Source organism: Quercus robur, chromosome 8 (assembly GCF_932294415.1).
Source record: "Quercus robur chromosome 8, dhQueRobu3.1, whole genome shotgun sequence".
Taxonomy (NCBI): domain Eukaryota; kingdom Viridiplantae; phylum Streptophyta; class Magnoliopsida; order Fagales; family Fagaceae; genus Quercus; species Quercus robur.
In genome coordinates, this window is record NC_065541.1 from 63,388,589 (window position 1) to 63,410,110 (window position 21,522).

The 21,522-nt window shown below is 33.8% G+C and overlaps 3 protein-coding genes across 10 annotated transcripts; 1 reads left to right on the forward strand and 2 right to left on the reverse strand.

The window, feature by feature from the left end:
• Positions 1 to 4,983: 4,983 nt before the first annotated feature.
• On the forward strand, positions 4,984 to 11,495 carry LOC126697593 (protein DA1-related 2). Of its 2 annotated transcripts, none has more exons than XM_050394662.1 (12): positions 4,984 to 5,447; positions 5,636 to 5,799; positions 6,508 to 6,595; positions 6,744 to 6,861; positions 8,274 to 8,394; positions 8,581 to 8,664; positions 9,272 to 9,391; positions 9,536 to 9,748; positions 9,850 to 9,912; positions 9,993 to 10,108; positions 10,798 to 10,856; positions 10,940 to 11,495. In XM_050394662.1, exons 1-12 carry the CDS (start codon positions 5,402 to 5,404, stop codon positions 11,260 to 11,262), a joined length of 1,515 nt encoding a protein of 504 aa, XP_050250619.1. In that variant the 5' UTR covers positions 4,984 to 5,401; the 3' UTR covers positions 11,263 to 11,495. The 2 variants fall into 2 exon arrangements, with proteins under 2 accessions (XP_050250619.1, XP_050250620.1); XM_050394663.1 differs by having other exon boundaries at positions 5,660 to 5,799.
• Positions 11,496 to 12,269: 774 nt separating this feature from the next.
• Positions 12,270 to 13,235, reverse strand: LOC126697594 (ylmG homolog protein 1-2, chloroplastic-like). Its single transcript, XM_050394664.1, has one exon. The coding sequence runs from the start codon at positions 13,149 to 13,151 to the stop codon at positions 12,471 to 12,473; it is 681 nt and encodes a 226-aa protein (XP_050250621.1). The 5' UTR covers positions 13,152 to 13,235; the 3' UTR covers positions 12,270 to 12,470.
• A 1,357-nt stretch (positions 13,236 to 14,592) lies between these two features.
• LOC126697595 (uncharacterized) lies at positions 14,593 to 20,550 on the reverse strand. Of its 7 annotated transcripts, none has more exons than XR_007646231.1 (9): positions 20,066 to 20,550; positions 19,658 to 19,834; positions 18,919 to 19,068; positions 17,688 to 17,789; positions 17,532 to 17,602; positions 17,346 to 17,413; positions 16,768 to 16,878; positions 16,555 to 16,638; positions 15,124 to 15,234 (listed from the first exon to the last, which is right to left on the reverse strand). XR_007646231.1 is itself a non-coding variant. In XM_050394665.1 (7 exons), exons 1-7 carry the CDS (start codon positions 20,285 to 20,287, stop codon positions 14,993 to 14,995), a joined length of 1,032 nt encoding a protein of 343 aa, XP_050250622.1. In that variant the 5' UTR covers positions 20,288 to 20,547; the 3' UTR covers positions 14,593 to 14,992. The 7 variants fall into 7 exon arrangements, 1 of the variants encoding a protein (XP_050250622.1); XR_007646227.1 differs by having other exon boundaries at positions 16,389 to 16,638; XR_007646228.1 differs by having other exon boundaries at positions 16,555 to 16,646.
• Between the last annotated feature and the right edge of the window lie 972 nt (positions 20,551 to 21,522).

Here is a 21,522-nt window from a genome sequence, read left to right on the forward strand (position 1 = left end):
TTACTTTTATCTATAGTACTTTCAGCAAAATGTTTTCAGTTTCAGTTAAATAAGTTGTTCCCAAATTGACACATAACGTGTTCATATCAATAAGTATTATAAACCCAAATTAAGATTAAAATTAAGTACTCAAGCTTGGCAAAAAGATTTGATATTTATATTTGTGTATATTTTTTTTAGAATTTCAACTTATGATGTCCACTTTTGATCAATATGCTCTTTGTTATTAGACAAAGACACCGATCAATTTTTGGTGTAAGTAAAAATTAAACCCTAAATTTCTTATTTAACTATTAGAGATTTTATAAGTTGAACTAATTAGAACCACTTTATTTATTTGTGCATTTTAGAGAAACAAACTTGTACCAAGATTGACATAAGTTTTAAAATGGTTCACTTCTAAACCTATGTTTTAAAGTGGCCATTCCATTCACTATGGCTTTTTTGATGAAGCAAAAGCGTCCCGCATACATAACAGAAGGGGGCACATCAAATTAAAAGCCTCATACAACAGGCAAAAGATCACGTAGACTTGCTTTTATTTTGTTGACATAGGCCCTTATATTATAACTAATAAATCTGCAGAGACTTTGTTGCCTTATCAAAAGAACATTAAAAAGTAGGAAACTGGCCGGAATTGTTCTTTGACGAAGAATCAGTTGGATTTAAGAAATAGATCGGACAACTCACAATGAACTTCTATCAGACCTTTGGCAATAAAGCATTTAGACACAATTTAATTTATAATAACCTTTTGATTATCATATCCCAAAAAAAAAGTTACAAATTTTCAGTTCTTTTTTTTTTTTTTTTTAATTTACATGGAAGTTTTCATAAACTATGACAACCTAAAAGGCAGGTTTACTTGTTCAATAAAAAAGGCAGGTCTATGTGATTTTATATAATTAGATAGTATTATACAACTTCAAAAGGGACGTAATATGGTTGTAAAAGCCTTTATTCTTTCCTTTTAAAAAATTCTAGTTGTAACTTGTTGGTGGTCCACCAAAAATGTTGTAATATTTTCTTGAATATCACACTATCTCTTTATTTCCTTTGCTACTGACAACCATATAAGTTCTATTACTTTAAAATTTTAAATTGCAAGCTTCATCGTAGAAAGTAGAAACTACTGTGAAGTTGTAATCTTGCTCGGTAGAGATTGTTAATTTGAACTTTGAAGCCTTTTTTTTCAGACCACTTTTTTTTTCCTTGCTGAGTTTTACCACTTTTTAAGTTGAAGCTAAATGGTATTTGTGTACTAGCACTTGGGTTTATATGTATACTATATGGATTTGTTTGGAATCTGTTTATTTTGCTGAAATTAAAATTTTTTTACTAAAAGTATTGTAAATAAATGTAAAAGTTAGCTAAAATAGTATAATAAAACTCATGAATAGCAAGTTGGTTTTTTAATTGAATGTTGCAAAATCTTCATCTCATCGCTATTCCTGGAGCCTTGAGATGACACCACTTCAAATGCTGATCTAGGTCATAGCTATTCAAGGTTGATTGCATCAAAAAGTTCTCTACCTTGGTCAAGTTGAAAATTAGAGAACATTAATTCTTATGCATTACTTACAGATAATTTCAGCGTCATCGAGAAACAAATCATTTTTCTGTGTTAAGATGAGAGGGCAAACACAAACATTGACCACAAAAAGATTGTTGCAAGTAAAGAGATGGACTTTTTCATCCCTATCTTGGAGTTGGACTTGTAGCTATAGTGCTATACTTGTGGAAGAATCTAAGTTGAAATTGTGCTGAACAAAATTGTAAGATGACATATGGGTTATACACTTTGTAGGCTGGTAAATGATACCAAAAGTATAAATTGAAACATAGGTGATTTTCCTCAGCCTCTCAAATCTAAACTTTTTTATTTTTTTATTTTATCTCTCAAAAGTTTGCATTTCTTTTTATAAAGGAGGGTATTAAGACTTTTTAAAGTATTTGACTATTCTCTTAAATGTATGTAATCCCCCGTTCCATATATACCAAGTTATTATAGAGAAGAATATCTTAATGAGTGGCCCAACATATTGATAGAGGTTTTGAACCCAGAGTTTTATAGATATCATGAAGTTTTAGGAAACACTTAACTAACCTCTTGAAGTTATTTTTAAAATATTCGAAGGTCGAAAAAAAATGCGTAGTTTTCATGACAGATAGGAAACTTTCTCTAAAAGTTCTAATAAGTGATAAAAGTAGATCCTGTCTTTGAACTGTATATGGAGAGGGGAATTTTGTTTTTGTTTAGAGAATGTCACAGCTGGGAAGTGGAAAAATCTAGAAAAGAAGATATTGACACTAAAATTAGCAATGAGTCTTCGTTGAAAATGAAGTAAACAAGTGTTTATTGTCCTTCTTAGCGGAAACAAAGGAATTGGAAAATACAGGGGGCAGAAAAAACTAGCATTATTCGAAACAAGGGAAATTGGCGCAGAATCAGTTCTTTATGGACCACAACTGATCATAGTATATAATCTAGCACTAGATTTAATAGTATGGTTCTCAACAGAACTAGGCCATATATACCCAGCACTTAAAAAAAAAAAAAAGCCTATCTCTTTATTAAGGTATATAGTCCAAAGTTTGATCCAAAAATTTGTACCTACGAAAGCAAAACTTTCTCTTTATTTGTTTACTCATAAAGAAAAGAAACCAAAATAAATAAAATGTTGTGAATAACTTGATCTGGACTTGTTAAGATGTTCGTTGGAACTCCCTTATGAACTAAATCAACCAAGTTTAAACTCAAATTTGAAATTCGAATAGTTTACATAATCAAACTTGAATAAAGGCTTAGTTTGATATGTTTGTGAACGTTAGAGATGAAATTTTTTATAGTTAATTATTAATACATGCAGCGTTTAAAAGAGAAATAGTTAAATTACCACTCAAGAGCACCTGCTCTAATATCTTATTAAATCTTTATTTGTCACAAAAAATTTTAAAATAACAAGCAATGGTAAATATAATCAATTAACTATTATTCTAATAAAAACATAAATTTCTTATTTAAAAGTGCATTAAATTAGTTTATTTAGTTAATTGAATATAGATTGGTTGGTTTTAGTTATTTCTATCAACAAAACTTCTTACCATCATGGAGTAGGTACATGATTGATAACGAGATAAATTCCATTTCAAATCAATAAATTAAACATAAATATCTTGATATTTGGCTTGACTCAACTTATTTAGAACATATCCCCATGCAACAATGGAATAGAGCACATCTAGCGTGAAGCCAACTAATTTGCTGATGTATTGGCTAAAATGGGATCGAGTGCTATGAAACCACCGCCTGTGGTGGAAAGTTTATTGGCCTTTGATAAGGTTGATATGTTTTATAACAAACTTATTAATTTCTAATTTATGCTTATCTCTAGTTTTAACCAAAAAAAAAAAAACTTATTTACAACCTTATTCATCTGATAGCAATGTAAAAAATAAAAATAAATGAAAATTTGAGAGTGATTTCATTATCATTTTTGGAGTATTTCCATTTTATATCTTTTATCTCTTTTAGAAAAGGAAAAGGGCAACGGGCATTCGAAACCGTGGCCCAGCTAGTAAAGGGGTTGACCATAAAATAAAGGCCATGCAATGGCACTTATGTAGGGCAAAATTTGCTTAATAGTACTTTTTAAGAAAAATTTTAAAAGAATAGCATGTAACTAAGTTATTTAGTTATGTAGACTCTTTTTGAAACTTGAGTTTGTCAAACTTGAGTTTCAACCCAAAATCAAGTTCGTATAAACTTGAGTTTCAATTAGTTTAAATTACATGGCAGTCTGACGTTGTATAACAAATTGGAACTCGAGTTTGCTAAACTCGATTTTGAGTTGGAACTCGAGTTTGTTAAACTCAAGTTCCAAAAAGAGTCTACATAACTAAATAACTTTAGTCACATGCTATTCTCCTAAAATTTTCCTTAAAAAATACTATTCGGAAAATATTCTATGTCCTTCAACAGTTCAACGGAGCTATTTGTATTAAAGTATTAAACTCGTTGGAGTGGTAACAGTTATTTACAAAATGCCACGTTAGCTAAAAACACGATTTTTCATAAAAATATTAATGGATATCCTAAAGCCTTTTAAGTAATATTTTTATGAAAAAATAATAATTAATTTTTTTGAAAGGTTTTTATATTTTCAATAAAAATTGTGTCAACATTTATAAAAAAAATAATTTATTAATAAATTATCTTAATGACACCCATCTTTTATTAATAAATCATTTTAAAAAAGTTTTGACACCGCTAAAAAAATTTAAAAAAATTATTATTTTATTTTTTTACTATAAAAATTTCTAAAATATATCCTTATTTTTTTTTCCATTTTTTTTATAAGCTAAAAAAAGAAAAACTTTTTCCCTTATTAACAATTGTCGGTGAAAATGGGATTTTGCCCTCATTTTTTAAAATATCTAGTACAATATCCCTATTTTGAAACTATTAAGCATTGTGTCTTTATTTTTAAATTCAATTTTTAAAAAAAAAATCGAATTCTATGCATATTTTGTAACTTAATTTTTTTTTTTGAAAATTTAAGTGAAACTCAACATTGCTATTATCAAGTTTCACTTAAAAATATACATATAACAAAATCGAGTTTCAAAAACACATTCTCTTAAATAGTTTCAAAATAAACACATTTGGCTAAATATTTTTAATTAAAAATAAGAGCAAAAGCTCATTTCTCCAACAATTGCCACCTGTTATCCTTATTCTTTATCCTTCATTATTTTAGTGATTATAATTTGTAGCCGAAAACATGATTTCCTACAATAAAGTGTGTGTAATAAAATTTACAAGTTCTTGTCCCTTCTTTTTCCCGGCAAAACTCGATCATATTCCCAAGAAAAAGAGTAACAAACAAAGAAAAGAGAAAAAACCTTCAAGCTTAAACCCCATGCGTGTGCACACTACACTACTGCACACAGCATAAAACTTTTTCTCAAGAATTTGAGAATTTGAGAATTTGAGAATTTCCTTTTTCAAAATCCTGGAAAAAAAGAGTTGGATTCTGCGTAGCCCTCCACCGTTACTTTATTGTTTCTCCGCCTCAGCAGATTCCCTCGTTCCTAAACTTTCAGCTATCTCTCTCTACTCTCTTACTTTTTAGTTTTTCCCTTCAATTCCTTTCCAAGCCAAGAATCTCTCTTCCCCTCTAAAACTCTTTCCTTTCTCTCTCAGAGATTCCCTCCTTTCCTTTTTCAATCTTCCATCCACTATTAACGATGTCTATTACATTCTCTCCCCCCTCTTTTCCTTTCTCTCCAAGACGTCACTTTCTCTCTCTCTCTCTCTCTCTCTTCCTCTTCATCGTCCTTTTTCATTTCCCTCTCCTTTCGCCTTCCCGAGAAACTCTATACATAGAGTTCGATCCGCATGGCTCCTTCTGGTATCAACCACTTATCTCAGCCGTGTATTTACGGTACGCCCCACTCTACGCTTGCCTTGTACGTGTTCGATGAAATGCCTCTGAGACTTGTTTAATAGTTTAATTTTGTTCGATAGAGATTTTTATTTTTTTTATATGATTGATTGATTTGTTAATAGTTGGACATGGTGGTTGGTTGGTTGGTTGGTTTTTTTTTGGTTGAAATTAATTTGTGTAAGCAGGGGACGTTGGTTCTTCGTATGCAGATAGAAAGTCTCGCTTTATGAGATGGCTGTGTAAGCTTTTCAAGAGTGGGTCCGATCGTGGTGGTGGTAGTGGTAGTAGCCATCATCCTCAGCTCGTTGGTGAGGAAAACATGGCTTGGCGTGCACCGTTTAGATCCTTGGTAAACAATACAATATGCTTTCCTTGTCTTGCTAATTTCCATTATCATTGTTGTTGTTTTTTTTATCGTTATTTTAATCAATCTTAGATGTTGGTTTGAATGTAAGTATGGTTGGCAATGAGTTTTAGCTCAAATGACACGTCCTTCTCTCATAAACCATTGGGTGCATGTGTAAAGAGAAAATTATATCATTCTTAGTATATGAGTCTTCAAAATGCTTTACACTTTTGCAAATTGTCTAAAATAAATGGTTGCACTTTTTCTCTTTTTTTACTATTGGGGATGGTGTGGTGATTTATAATTGGATTAGAGAACCATGGTTTTGTGGATGAACTTTTGTTAATGTAGTGTAGTCATGTTTAAAAATTTTTGGTCCACATATTGTGGAGTTATGTTTACGTATAACCAGAATCAAGCTGGTACATGGAATGAAAAAAATGTCTGATAGACTCTGCCATTTCTTTTTCACTAAACCCTGTAAGATATGCTTGTTTCTGCTTTGTTAAAGAATCCCTCACGAATAATGCAATAGGTTCATATCTAACATTTCCTTCAGTGATGATGTTCATTTAGCAAATAAAGAACTAGATTAAAAAAAAAAAAAAAAAAGATGATTGCGCTAGTAAGAACTCGATTACATTTTCACCACTCGGTTAGTAAGAAATTAAAAAAAAAAAAAATTATAACTAATTCTTCTAATGTGATCAGGATGATCGCGCTAGGTCTCAAAAGGATAAAGAGGACTTGGAACGTGCAATTGCACTCTCCCTGGCAGAAGATTCCAAGAGATCAAATGGTCTGTTATTAATATTTAAGATCACAAATGTTGCTCCCCTATTACACTTATGCTCTCTCTCATGCACTTGCACGGACACACACACACACACACACAAAAAGTCATGATTTAATGTCAAGTTTTTAATTCTTTGCTCTCTTTTCCCCAGGATACAGATGGCGGACAGATGATGACGATGATATTTCTAGGGAAATTCGGGATGCCCTAAATCCAAATCCATATCCCCCCTTTGCCCCTACACCATATTATCCCAGTAGATGTGGCAGGTTAGATTTCTTAGTCGTAGTTGTAACTATGCGCGGTGTGTGCATGTCAAACATCAGGGGTTTCTGGTTAGATATCTTATTCATGTTTACAAAAAAAACCAAGATCCCTTATTCATAGTTGAAGTTTGTGAGCAGGGGCGGCTTGATGCATTTGGGGGCCTAAGGCGAAAATTGATCATCTTATTTAGATGCAAAATTACTACTAATTAACATGAACTACATAGAATTTTTTTTTTTTTTTTTTTTTTAATTTTTAAGACAAAAAAAATTTGACTTAATTTTTCATACTTGTTGATGTGGTAGATTGATAGTGGTAAGTAAAACAGTGGTGTTAGTGGTAGATTTAGATGAAAACTAGTAAAAGTTTGCTAATTAAACTCTTATTATTATTCTTTTTTTTTAGAAGTGCAACATTCACAATATTTTTTACAACATATCCTAGATTTTAAACTGTTTTTTGTTTTTTATTTGAAAATATCACTATAGTTATTTTTTTGCCATCAACAATAGGCTGTAATAACTTGCTACTTAGCATTAGTTGTACAAGTGTTGTGAAAAATATTGTGGACGATGTTGCATTTTTCTCTATTTTTTTATTTTTTTTCATCTAATAAAAAAATTTATTTTATTTATTGATTATAAATAATCCTATTAGTTAAAATTTAGGGGCCTTTTTTTTACTTGGGGCCTTAGGCGGTTGCATTTTTTGCTCCACCATAGAGCCGGCCCTGTTTGTGAGTGGCTGCTGTTTGCCAAGATGGGCCACTTTTTTTGCCAACTTTTAGAAATTAATGTCTTCTGGCCTGAAAAGTTCTCTGATTCTTCCCTTTTTATAAAAAGTACACGTAACTGATTGACTGACCTGTGGCACTAGTAAGTAATAACCTGTTAGTGTTCTGCCAATTGATCCTGATGAATGCTTTTTTCTTTATATAGTAGTTTTAACTTCGAATTAATTGTATTTTACAAGTATATTGCTCTGTTTAGATTTTTTTTTTCTTTCTTTTTTGCATGGATGTCATTAATGAGAATTAGCATATATATATATATATATATATAATCCTGTAAGACCACACCATTTTACCTATGGTTTCATAAGCAATCTATCAGATGTTTAAATTCATTTGACTATTATTTTTCGTTTTCCTTGTAATAACTTCAGAAGATAACTTACTATTGTTGCTTACAAGATTTAGTTTTTTATTGAGAGTTTTGATGATTATAGTCTAGGCTGTACATGGTTTGCTTGAACCCCAGATTGATGTTTATCTCCAAAAGGTTGCTACTGGACTTGTCTGATTTCATGTAATGATTTAAATAGCAATATACAAAATCCAATTGTTACTCTGAAAGTCATAACTTAACAATCTTGAATCTGATTGGTCAAGTGTACTTTTGCGGATAACTTGCAGGATATGTGGTGGTTGCAAACGTGACATAGGCTATGGCAATTATCTGGGATGCATGGGAACGTTTTTCCATCCAGAGTGCTTTTGCTGTCGTGCTTGTGGTTACCCAATTACTGAGCATGAGGTAATCAATATTCTCTTTCCTTCTCCAGACCTTTTCTTTTTGTTAATTAGTATTTTCTTTCCATATTTGACTTGTACTGTAACAGTTGATTTTTAAGTTTTTAGAAGGATGTGAAATAACCATACAAGTAATGATGATGACACTTCTCCTTCATCTAGCTCTTACGGTTTTTTCCGTTGATCCAAGTTTTCTTTGTCAGGAAGGGACCCTTATCACAAGTCTTGTTTCAAAGAGCTGAACCATCCCAAATGTGAAGTTTGCCACCAATTTGTAAGAGAAGTTAACTATGGTGTATTTGATCTCCATTTTTTGTTGTTGTTATTTTTAAACCATAATGTTAGTTTTCAAATAAGTAAAAGTACTCTTTAATAAATTTTCATCATACTATCTTGTCAAAAAAAAAGAAAAAAGAAAAAAAAAAAATTGCATCATACTAGTATGTTTGTGTAATTTTAGAACTGGGTTGCCGCTACCTGACTGGGGCATGCTGACGGGGATTTATAATTGTTCTCAAGGATCCGGACTAAATTTGAAATAAAATTTTCACATTCAAATTCAACATCTCATTTGTGTACTGCAACACAAAATGGACTAGTTTAAAGAAAGAACTCTTGAGATGTTTGAAATTTTATATCTTGCAAATGAATAATGTTTCATAATGACTCCGCAATGTATGAAAATCTGTATCATATCCGTCACAAATATATCAAATCCTTTTAGTAATATTTGAGAAAACAGGAATGCTAGTTAATCTCTTTTATAAGCTTGTAGGCCAGATTGAAAAAAAATAATCGTATTCTTTTTAGTTGATACATGTTAAATCTTGTTTCATTTAGGTTATTTACATTCTTACTTTTGCTATATAAAAAATTTCCAGATCCCAACAAATTCTGCTGGTTTGATCGAGTATAGGTGCCATCCATTTTGGACTCAAAAATATTGTCCATCACATGAGCATGATAACACAGCTCGGTGCTGTAGTTGTGAACGTCTAGAGGTAATAATATAAGCAGTGGAATAGAGTTTTCATATTATTACATTATGTCCATTTGTTTTTATAAAATGAAACAGAATGACTATTGAATCACATTGACCTGCATGTAACTGCTCTTTGTTCCCTTTCTTTTCCGCCCTCTTGAAGTCCTGGAATGCAAGATTCTATTCTTTGGAAGATGGACGGAGTTTATGCTTAGAGTGCATGGAATCTGCCATCATGGATACCGGTGATTGTCAACCCCTTTACCATTCCATAAGAGATTTTTATGAAGGAATGAACATGAGGCTAGATCAGCAAATTCCCATGCTTCTGGTTGAAAGACAAGCACTTAATGAAGCCATTGTTGGGGAGAAGAATGTAATAAATGAACTCTTGGTCTATGTTTGTGTGTGTCTGTGTGTCTGTGTGTATATATATATTTCATGGAATTCCTTTGATTCTGAAGTGGTTCTTTTCAGGGCCTTCATCACATGCCTGAGACAAGGGGTTTATGCCTTTCTGAAGAGCAGACTGTCACCAGTGTATGTAATCAGAAATTTGTACGTGGTTTTACTCTCTTAAATTTGAAAATAGTTAACAAGGGTATTGATATGTTATTCAGATTAGAAAAAGGCCGAGAATTGGTGGTCACCGACTTGTAGGAATGAGAACCCAACCCCAAAAGCTGATTCGAAGATGTGAAGTTACTGCCATTCTTGTTCTATATGGTCTTCCAAGGTGATTGTCAATGGGAATTTCCTCTTCTTCTTTTTTTTCTTTTTTTTTTTTTTTTGGTGGGGGGGGGGGGGGGTTGGTAAATTTCTCTAAATTCTTCTTGCATTTTGTGTTTTCTTTCTAAATTTTTATCCAGTCTCCAATTATAATTTACTTATGGCATGACATTAGAGTGGAGTAGCACTGATCTTGGGTGAGTGCCTCCATGTTATACTTTCTGAACATAAAGCTCTTCTGTCATTTATTCAGTGTGTAAAAGTCCTATTGAACAATAATGTGGCATCTCATATAGATGGTGATATGAGGATAATCGATGTTAAATGTAAGAATTAACTACATAGAGCATGGAGTCGCAATGCCCATGTGTTGACATAGACAAAGCGGCTCTGTTTCAAATCTTTTCTCTATTGAAGTTTTCATGTACTTTTTAAATTTACACCATCTATCATAAAACCTTAAACACCACTCTCATGTGACCCAACAAAACCAAAACAACAGAGAGCCTTACATGTAACAGAATGAGGATTACTAATCAAGATTTGAGTCCAGGACCTCACAGACAATAATGTTAGCAACCATCTATTCTAGGGTTGTCAATCAGTGAACCAACAATGTAAATCAGGCTCACAAACACATTAACACTAACAAGATCCATTTCTTCACATAATGTTTGATATCCTTGTTGAATGCAGATTACTCACAGGTGCTATTCTTGCTCACGAGTTGATGCATGGCTGGTTACGCCTTAAAGGTAGTATGCCCCTCTGAATCCCCTCATTGGATCATCTTCTGGATATACAGAATTGGATCTTCATTCACCTTTGATTTATGCAGGCTACCACAATCTTAACCCTGAGGTAGAGGAAGGTATCTGTCAGGTGCTTTCACACATGTGGCTTGAGACAGAAGTGATGCCAGTTGATAAAAGCATGCCATCTACATCAGCAGCTTCATCATCATCATCGTCATCATCATCAAAAAAAGGTGTAAAATCTGATGTTGAAAATAAACTGGGTGAATTCTTCTTGCACCAAATCGCCCACGATGCTTCCCTAGCATATGGAGGAGGATATAGGGCTGCTCAGGCTGCTGTTAATAACTATGGTTTACGTAGTACTCTGGACCACATTCGTATAACCAGAAATTTCCCATTGTAATGAAAATAAATGTTCTCAATGGTTGTATCTCCTCCTTCCCTATGCCCGTTAAAGACACTGATTGCTCCTCAAAAGAGTTGAGCTGAGAACAGAAGCTCGGAAAACACCCCCCCTTCAATTTTCATAGGGGGGGCATACGTCCAAAATAAGACTTCGTCTAATAATATGCCTTTTTTACTTGAGTTGTAAAAGTAAATGCGTAAATCTTCTATTTCAATACTCTATTGACAATCTGCATCACAATTGCCTACCAGATTGAGCAACATTGCTCGATACACTTTTTTGGAAAACTTCCATTTTTTGGAAAACTTCCATGTCACGGACTCACAAGTCTGCAGGTTGTCGCTAACATTTCTTTCGTTGGGAATAGTATAGAAAAAATAGATAGAATATGTATAGTCAATCCTAAACTAGTCTACTGGAGATTCATAACCAACTATAAAAATACAATTTTGGGACAAAGTCTGCTTTGTTAATGGAAATATTTTGGGAGAAAAAAAGACAGGTTCCTAAATGCTTTTCACAACTTTTAAACTAGCAAATGGAGAGTCACAACCTTAGTTTACACGTGTAAACAAGCAAATAGAGACACTGAGCCATCTGTAGGCTATTTATGATTTTCTGAGGTTGCTTACTTGCTTTGGTAAGTGCTCAAATTAACTGCAGTTTTCCTAAAGATGATGGTGGTCTTCAGACCATGCCATCCAAAAAACACCTTAGGATTAATGTACTAATCATGTACAACTTGGTGGTGAGCTCGAACTTGGCTCAAGCTCAAAATAAAACTATATGAACTGATCCTAAACTTTTATGACTTGCTTGCCCTCTGTTAACCTCCTGTCCCCCTCTGCTAAGAGAATGATCTTTCGAAGTAAAACCAACATAGAACTTCTAGGTACAAATTAAAGTCAATATCTTAAAGATTGTTACCAATAGGCAATAGCTCCTCAGAATTCTAACAATGGCCTACATATTGCTGATATTTCCAACACATAAACATCAGAAACTAAGGCCAATATGAGCAATCAAGATTAGAAAACAAAAACCATAATGATACACATACATGATCAAACCACAAGTTCTAAACCTCTTAAAATTCATCTATTTATATATGACTTACATGACATTTGAGACATAACAAAATGCAAAACCCAAAACAAGAAAAGAAAAGAAAAAAACACCTAATTGATTCCATACCCAATCAATTATCAATACATTCCTCTGCTACTATTGAGAATGGAGCCAAGTGTGCCCAATACAGCAAAAGCCAAAAGTGGACTAACATCCAAAGTATCAAAGATTGGTGGAATAATGTTCCGAAACAGATTGAGATAAGGATCACATAGGTCACGAATTGCCGACAAAGGTTGTCTGTCCCAAGGAATGTTGGGAAACCAACTCAGCAAAACCCTCACCATCAAAACCCCACTATAGATATCAAGCCACTTAGCCAAACCAGCAGCCACCACCGTGAGCGGCGTGTTCAGGTACCCAGAAGGCCTGTCCTTCAGAGCCGCAAAGAACAGTGGCCCAACTGAGCTTACTAGGCCTAAGTGAGATTGTGGGCCCATAATGATTTTGGGGAGGACAAGCAAGGCTATGGAAGCTATGGTGGTGAGAGTTTTGGTGAGTGGTGATGAGTGAGAGATTTGTGGGGTTGGGATGGTGGAAGAAGAAGTAGAAGTAGAAGTAGAAGAGAGAACAACAAGGGTTGTTGGGTTGCGTTTGGTGGTGAGGTGGAGAGAGAAGGGTTTGGGGTTTTGGTTTAGGGAAAGGGAAAGGGGAGAGGAGTGAGTATGAATATTGGGTGTGAGGTTTGGTGGTGGGAGGAGGAGAGGGGTTCGGAGGAGGAGGTTGGATTGGGAGGTGATTAGAGTTAGAGGAGCCATTTTTCCTCTTTGGTTTCTCAGAGATGTAAAGATTTTTTTGTATGAATGATTATCTCCCGATTCCCCTGGCTGAAGTGTCTAAAGTCTTAACTAGTAATAAATTAGTTCTAATCGGGGTATGTGTATCAAACGAGGCCTCGGTCTTCTGGGCCGAAAGTTAAAAAAGGAAGGAAAGGGAAAGAAGATAAAAAAGAGCCCAATTAGAATTCTCCAGTGTGCTTTGGGCTGAGTGGTACGTTTGCCTCGCTTCTATGTACGTTTGCATCTCGTTTTAAGTTTAGCTTCAAACTAGACATGGCAATACTCTGACCGACCCGACCCAAAAAACCTAACCTGACCCCGATTTTTTTACCTGAAGCAAAAACGGATTAACCTGTGACCCGATCCAGATAATCCATGACCCGACCCGTTATAAAAATTCGCTAAAAACATATTTAAACTACGTCCTGATACTAGGTGCATAAAGCACAAAGTACCAAAACTAATAATCAATATATTATAGATATAAAGTTATAAACAATTAAAACTGTTGTCAAGATATGACATGAAAGAATGACTATTTGAGATTCATCACAACCAATAAAAGCTAAACTTCAGTGCTTCACAAACATGACATGAGACATGAGACAAGACAATAAGTTACATAAGGCTGTCAAGACAAGCATTAAAAAAAAAAAAAAAAAAAATTCTCATTCAATACTAGCTGTAGTCCATTCAGTTCAAACCGTTGAATTGGAGTCATCTTCTTTCAACCTGTTGTATGGTGATCAAAGAGACATGGATCCTTGTGTAATTTTAGTTGCATGACTTATCCCATACATTATTTCCATACCATTTCTTTACAGTCTATTCATTTCATTCTATTCTTTTATAAACTCCTAAACATAATGTATAGGAAAAGATGAGGATAGGATCAGGTAAGCAACCAAGTAACTCGTGGCTTTGAGAAGTTAGGCTTGTTGTAGTTCGAACTTCATGGTGATGGGACTCTCAATAGCTCTTGTAACAATTACACCAAGTCACCCGTGTAAGTACGTAACAATCCATGAGTGATTCAATTTATACTCCTGTCAAAATTGATCCCACCAACTTATCACATATTGACTAGTGTATTTACTTATTGGATTGTTATGTAAATAATTTGATATAATTGATACCAAAAAAAATCATTTTTTCCTTTTGGGAGTCCCGTCACCACCAGCTATACTAAATCACCTATGTAACAATCTAAGAAGAGAATGCAGCTACATTTCCTAAAAAAGAACATATTTTTCTTGGACTCACCAACGAGGTTTAACTCAAATAATACTAGCCAATTAGAAAGGAAAAAAATTATTCAGGTATATAGCCAAATACATATGATATATCAAAAATAACTCGAGAGTCAAGACTCTGCAACTGATGCCCATGTACCTTGCAGTGCAGAAACAATATTTGCAGCTCTGAAAAGAAGACCACCAACAATGGAATATAGCTTATTGAACCCAATTTGTTCTGACATTAGATCACACTACAATTTCAGGTTTACAAAGGAATCATGAATTAAAAAAAGAAGCAGCAGCAAAAAGCTCCACTTAAAAGTACTGTATTGTAGCTCACTAACTTGTAAGAGAAGAATGATGAATGATATCTACGACAATTTTGAAGACAAACCACGTTGTCAGTACACTTAGGTATAGAATTAACTGTTCTGTATCTATACATTGCAAAAATGAATTCTCACCACAGCATTTGCAATTCAACCACCGTGAGAAGACCCAAGTAAAGAAATGAGCTTACATAACAATGCCCATCCCATCATTTCAGTTGCATATCAGACTACCAACAATGACATGAGCCAACTACAAACTGGTAGTAGTATCAGTCAACAGCTTCTTCAGTGTCTCGTAAGTCATAAAACAAATACCTACACCAGGCACCACCTTGTAGTATTCTGGCAGAATCCCCCTATACAATCCACGGAAGCCTTCATTCCGGATTATTTGCCTAAATATACCAAAAAGGCCTGTTGTATAGACACGAGCCCGGCCACCTGCCCCTTCCAATTGCTTACGGCGCCTCACAAGATCAATTGGAAATGTAGCTGCATATTGTGGTGGAGAAAAATGAATAGACACTCTTGTGTAATCGGGTACTCATTGAACTGAAATTTGTATGTTATATTTATCAAGGTCATGAAACCTCTTTAGGTCTCATGGTTGACAATCTCATTTTCTCAACGCAAACAAAATATTGAAGCTCATCAAACATGAAGGTTCATAAATGAGAAACCACTATTATAATTCCACAGAGCCATATTATGAAGTAAACAAACTATCTAAAAGACCTCACATATGAATTATCATGTTTTGGGTACATGTAGCATCCAAATCAATTAGTTTTTTTTTTAATAGTACAAAAGAATATTACTAAAGAAAGGAGAAACTCAAATACAAAGGTGGTACACAATCAATTCTCAACTGCAGTAATATACAAATTACTATAAACAGCATGCCATGCAATGGAAGATGCGGTAACAAAACTATCATATTCGTATGATCAGGAAAAATGTGAACTCATGAGCAGCTTCCTATAATGAAGAAGCAAATTATGGTCATTGGAGAAAAGTAATTGATGGTTGGGCTGCTAAACAAGATGGCACTCTTTGAGAAACTTTGAAGCTCTACCAAACTATTGTTGCAACATAAAGACAAATAATATAACTCTTTGAATGATTTTCAAATTTGCACACTAATTTAGGTTAGATTCTTGCCAATGAATTATAGTTCAACTGGCACTTCCTTCTCCCATAATAATTGGTTGGAAGGTAAGGTCATGGGTTCAAGTCCTACTGGGCGCATGTGTAAAAAATTTAGGTTAGATACTTGATGATGAGGTCATAGATAATATGACACTTCACTTTGCAACATCTGCAGAAGATAAATACTAGTGTTTGAACAATAACCAGATCCGGTATGGCTTAAGCAGGAATAGGCCTACTGCTACCATGGATAAGGCCGTAAGTGAAGGCAGAACCATAAACTCACCTCAGAAACTTCCAGGCAAACCAATGAAGCTGAATTTTTTTGACACAATTTATGGACAGGCTATGAGAATTTGAAGTGCATTAAAAATTACGAATGCAATGTCTTTATTTGCTATAGCAATGGTTTTGACAAATGCAACAGATCTACTCAATCAGAGGCAACTGATTTTTGCTTCCAAAAAAATAGATAAGAGTTTTAATTTGGATTTTACTTGCGGATTTGCATAACCGATTTGTTTTTAATTCCTGCTGAAGTCATTGCTTGCTTCATTTTCTGAAAGAAACAAATGAATGGAATCCTCACACATATTGGAGAGGCTGGAAGGCTACCAACACCCATTAAGCAATTGGCAAAGGAAGCCTGACTGAGAAGCATACCTCAAAAGAGGACGCCTCTCACATTTGATAACTGAGGAAAAAATAGGTTCATCTGAGAGTAGTGCCACCCCATAATGGAACCAACTGCAAAGCTTGGGGAGACAGGTTATTGAGGAAGTGTTGAAAAATGAAGTTAATCCAAGAAATATCTTTATATAAAAGATAAAGTTAGATGAATGACAAAAACTGGTAGTTTTTTGTTGACTTCCTTACTAAAATTCTCAAATGCCAGATAAAAAAACAACTCCAGTCTGGTCTCAGGCTCTAGGGGTCAGTCAATCTGGTTAGATACTTGGTGCAGAGGCTGCACCACACCCTGTTTCTCTGCATCAAAAGCATAGCCACAGCCGCATGTATTAATTCCTATTATTAAATATTGACAATCGCTAATTGAACATATGAAATAGTTTAACCAAAAGCTCATTAACTGAAACAATGCTGCCAATTAGCATTTGATAAAAAAGTTTAGTTGAAAGTAGTACAATAAGAATCATAAAACCAAAGCACATTCTCAGAAATGCAAAAGACAGTTATATACAGCAAAGTCTTTTGTTTCTGTTACCAATAGAGGATAGAAAAATATTATCTAAAGGGCAATTATTCAGAGAAAATATGCAACTAGCACACAGATAGTAAGCCATTTACCAGACAAAATACCAAATCCCCAACAACAAAATTGGACTTAGTTTGCATGAAAAACAAAAACCACCCTCATATAAATAACAAGAAACACTAGGATCTCTCTCAAAACTTGTGAGAAACTTGGATATATCAGGTCTAAGACAACTCACCTGTTGATGATGCAATTCCTGAAAGACTTCCACAACTCAGACTGATAAGGATAGTAGAATCATCGGGCCTGATGTAAAGATAATGAATATTAGTTATTAGGCCTAAAAACAGGATACATGCAATAGTAATCAAAAGAAGTCATGTCAGAAAGATAAAATTACAGAATCAATTTATGATGTGATTACCTATGCAACTTCCAGAAAGATCTCAATGTTTCATACACTGAAAAACTGATTGCTATACTTGGCCCAACACCCTGCATTAACAACAGAACAGCAATCAACTACACACCAAAAAGGGGCTCAGTGCAGATATTGTTATAATTAACATCATAAGCATACCAAAAGAGTTGCTCCAAGTCCCTTATAGAGGCCCAAAACACCCTCCTCCTTGGTAATAGTTTGTAAAGTATGCCAAATACCTCTGTAGTACATCACATTTGTCTGCAAAGTTCCAACTAATTGAGTAAATGGGGAAGAAAATTGAACAGGCAAAATAACAAGTCATAACTATAAATGAAAATTTGAAACTGGAAGTTGGGAAAACATTTCTTGACTCCCTTTTTCTGATCATACTTGGATTTGAAGAATAAATACGTCAATATCAAAAGTGAAAATCAGACTTAAAACTGCTAATCAAGACTTTCTAGCAAGGAGAAAAAAGTTGCGCAAACATTTCTTGACTCCTTTTTTTTTTATTATACTCGGATTTTGAGAATAGATACTTCAATATCAAAAGTTATATACTTAACTCCAACTTAAAACTATCTTATAAGGGAAAAAGTATATGGCCTTCAACAACAGCTTATAAATAGTGGATGGAGTTGGGAGTACTGTCCCAAATTGGCCCCACATCTCCCAATAAATGCCAAATCAAGGCTTGGGCTGAAAGACCATCACTTAAGGTCCATTGATAAAGCTTCAAATGATTCATATCACTGCTATCTAAGTAAATAACATAATTTAATCACACATGCCCTCTCCAAAAGTGCTGAAGCCCATTCTCAATAAGGTTAATCAAAACCTAGCAAGGAGGCATATGATGTGAAAATTGGAAACTAATGGCTTGTATGAAGGGGTCATTTAAATTAATAGTAACAAGTTACAATATGAAAACTTCAAAGCAATTGTAGGGATAATTTATATAATATATGAATTGTGTGTAATGGCCGAACAAAACTCATATTAGTATTGGAAAATACGTATACATCTACATAAACTTTTTCAGAAATATGGAAAAGTAAAAGGAGTACTGATTCTACTCATGATGTATTTAACCTCAAAAAATCATAGTAAAAAATGAAAAGCGATACACTCAGTCAACACATCTCATGTTTATGTCACACTGTAAGCAACTCTTTTTTTTTTTTTGGCTCAATGTAAGCAACCTAAACATTAACTTAAAATGTCAACAACAAAAAAAAGACAACAAAGATTACAACAGCAACTACACCAGGAATAACCAAAAAACAATAGAACTGTTTCAATCAATGCTTAAAAAACCTATTAAATGAGAATGATTGGCACTGGTAAAAGAAAACGCAACTCTGCCTTTGAGTGAAACGGTCTTTACCTGAGCTGCAAGGCGTGTCCTCACAAGATCCAGCGGATATGTAGCCGAAGCAGCTGTTATTCCAGCTGAACCACCGGCTACAAAATGCACACAAAGATCTGTACCGATGTTATCTCTATGGTTTTCCAGTCCCGGAATCATCTTTAGTAACTGTATCGCATTAAATACAGCCTAATCAATGTAGTACAAGCTAACAATGACTATCTAAAAGCAAATTCCTCGAGTAATTAACTTCATACAATGATATTTACATATATATATATATATGGACAAAGTTTAGCTACAAAATTAGTTGTAGCCTAAGGCTAAAAACTTACCCAATATCTTTTTATTAGAAGTGAATTTTGATAAATCTACCGTTGGAGTACATCTTCTTTTTATATCCTTTATGCTTGCAAAATTTATAGAAAATTAAAGATCAATAGCTATGTTATCAATAAATTGTTTAAATTGCAAATTATGCATAAAATATAAGCTTATAAATCATATAGTAAATAATATCCGATTGACACAAAATTTGACATGTGTATTAAAAGTGTAAAAAACATGCAATTTAACGGTTAGATTTTCAAAATATATAATAATATCTATTTTATTAAGTTAGTTTGTAGCCTTAGCCAACCATTAATTTTGTAGCTAAACTTTGCCCTCTCTCTCTCTCTCTCTCTCTCTCTCTCTCTCTCTCTCTCTCTCTCTCTCTCTATATATATATATATATATGTAACACATTTCTGCTAACCTTCTTATAGTGCTCATATGCATAAAAATTGACAGAAGAGTAAGGCAGACGGTGAGCAATTGTAACGAGATTCCCTTTCCAAAAAGCTCTAACTCCTTCTTCACCAACAATCCGCGACGCCTCGCGCCATATGCTAGGTTTTCTCATTGTTGCAACATCAGAATGCATACCTTGCACCTAAACAATTCAATTTCGGTTTCAAAAAAAAAAAAAAAAAATCAAATAAACCATAACCACTTCTATGAGCATAATCAGAAATTTATTCTTAAAACTAAAAATAAGTAATTCAAAATTTCATTATTTACACATCATTCCCTAACCAATACAATTTCAGAACCTAAATTTTAACAAAATTGTAAAAAAGAAAAATAATCGAACAGTGAAAACGAAGAAAAGCGAGGGGCGAACCTGGAAGAGAATAGTAAGGCGAGCGAGCGGTGCAGTGCAGGTTTTACTGAGAGCGCCGGCGACGCCTCCGGCGAGAAGCTGCGACAAAGTTCCGATCTGCGAGAGTTTCCTCGCACCGCCATCGACGTGGCTCGAATTCAGACCTCTCTGTGCTCCTCCTCCTCCTCCTCCTCCTCCTCCTCCTCCTTCTACCACCACTCCTCTTCTCGCTTCTGTTTGCATTTTCTCTCTCTCTCTCTCTCTAAGCTTTGCTTCGCTTTCTCTCTCTAGAAACTCAGAGTGTGCCCTTGGAATTTAAGAAATTTCAACCTGATTTCTCTCTTCTTTATCTGATTTTGTTTCTGTGTTGAGCTTTTCAGGTCTTCTGCGTAGTGCGTACGGTACTCTCTTCTTTAGTACTTTCTTTTAGCGATCTCTGCCTCTCTGCTTAATTTGAAAGGGCACAGAGAATTGGGAAAGCGAAAGGATCCGACGTCGTTTTCGTTGTTTTTAGAATGACGTCGTTTTGGAGTGGGCCTAGCTTGTACGGGAATGCGTTGTGACTTGTGCGCGAGGGTTCACCGACCCCTTGGCTATTTTGCTTCTGTACGGGCAGTTCTACTTTCTAGGCTGATTAGCATGGTTTTTCACCTTTCATCACATCAAGTTCTTTCAAATCTTAAATATTAAAACGAATGATTTAATATTACTATTGAATCAATAATTTTAATAGATATTTAAATAATTAGCCTCTTTGCACGTGCTGTGGTGGATTTTTTTTCCTTAAAATTTTGAAATTATCCACATTCAAGATTTATATATTTATGCAAGGATAACATTAAAGATTGATTATATATATTAGCATTGTTTAGAGAGTAATTCTTAGGTACTCTCGGAGTACTTATTTCTCTCATATTCATTATGAAGTTTATTCATTAAATTTATGATGGAATCTACTATAAATGTGAGAGGAAAGAGTACCATTTTGATATACTCTATAAGTATTTAAGTATAAGTGGTTGTAGGGTGTTAGGGGCAAGGGCCGAGGTTCAAGTATCCAAAATGGAGTTTCATACACATATATACTTAAATTAGACTAGAGTAGAATTTCTATCTTATTTATATATATATATATATATATATATAAATACCTACGTATTTTTCCATTTAGACCATCAAAGTAAATTGAAAATTTTTACATTAAATCAATTATATAATGATTTTGTACATAATAAACATTGTGAAATTAAATGATAGTTGACATTTGTTTAGATGTTGATAATGTGATAAAGTTTAATCCATTTATTTAAGAAATATATGGATAAGATTTTAAGAATATCATAATAGAATTATTATAGTAAATTCTTTATGATATTCTTAAAATCATAATGAAATTGATCTAATAATTTTGTATAAAATCATAATCCACTAATTGAATTTTGAAATCACGAATTTGTTAACTTTTGGGATGATTATTA

Excerpts from the sequence above, each read along its gene's own strand:
- LOC126697593 (XM_050394662.1), top strand. The coding sequence starts at position 5,402 with ATGGCTCCTTCTGGTATCAACCACTTATCTCAGCCGTGTATTTACG. Across the intron at positions 5,800-6,507 it reads GTGCACCGTTTAGATCCTTG|GATGATCGCGCTAGGTCTCA; the intron begins GTAAACAATACA and ends TAATGTGATCAG. Across the intron at positions 10,857-10,939 it reads TGGCTGGTTACGCCTTAAAG|GCTACCACAATCTTAACCCT; the intron begins GTAGTATGCCCC and ends TGATTTATGCAG.
- LOC126697594 (XM_050394664.1), bottom strand. The coding sequence starts at position 13,151 with ATGGCTCCTCTAACTCTAATCACCTCCCAATCCAACCTCCTCCTCCGA.
- LOC126697595 (XM_050394665.1), bottom strand. The coding sequence starts at position 20,287 with ATGCAAACAGAAGCGAGAAGAGGAGTGGTGGTAGAAGGAGGAGGAGGA. Across the intron at positions 19,069-19,657 it reads CATATGAGCACTATAAGAAG|TTACTAAAGATGATTCCGGG; the intron begins GTTAGCAGAAAT and ends AATGCGATACAG. Across the intron at positions 15,235-17,345 it reads AGGAATTGCATCATCAACAG|CTACATTTCCAATTGATCTT; the intron begins GTGAGTTGTCTT and ends CACAATATGCAG.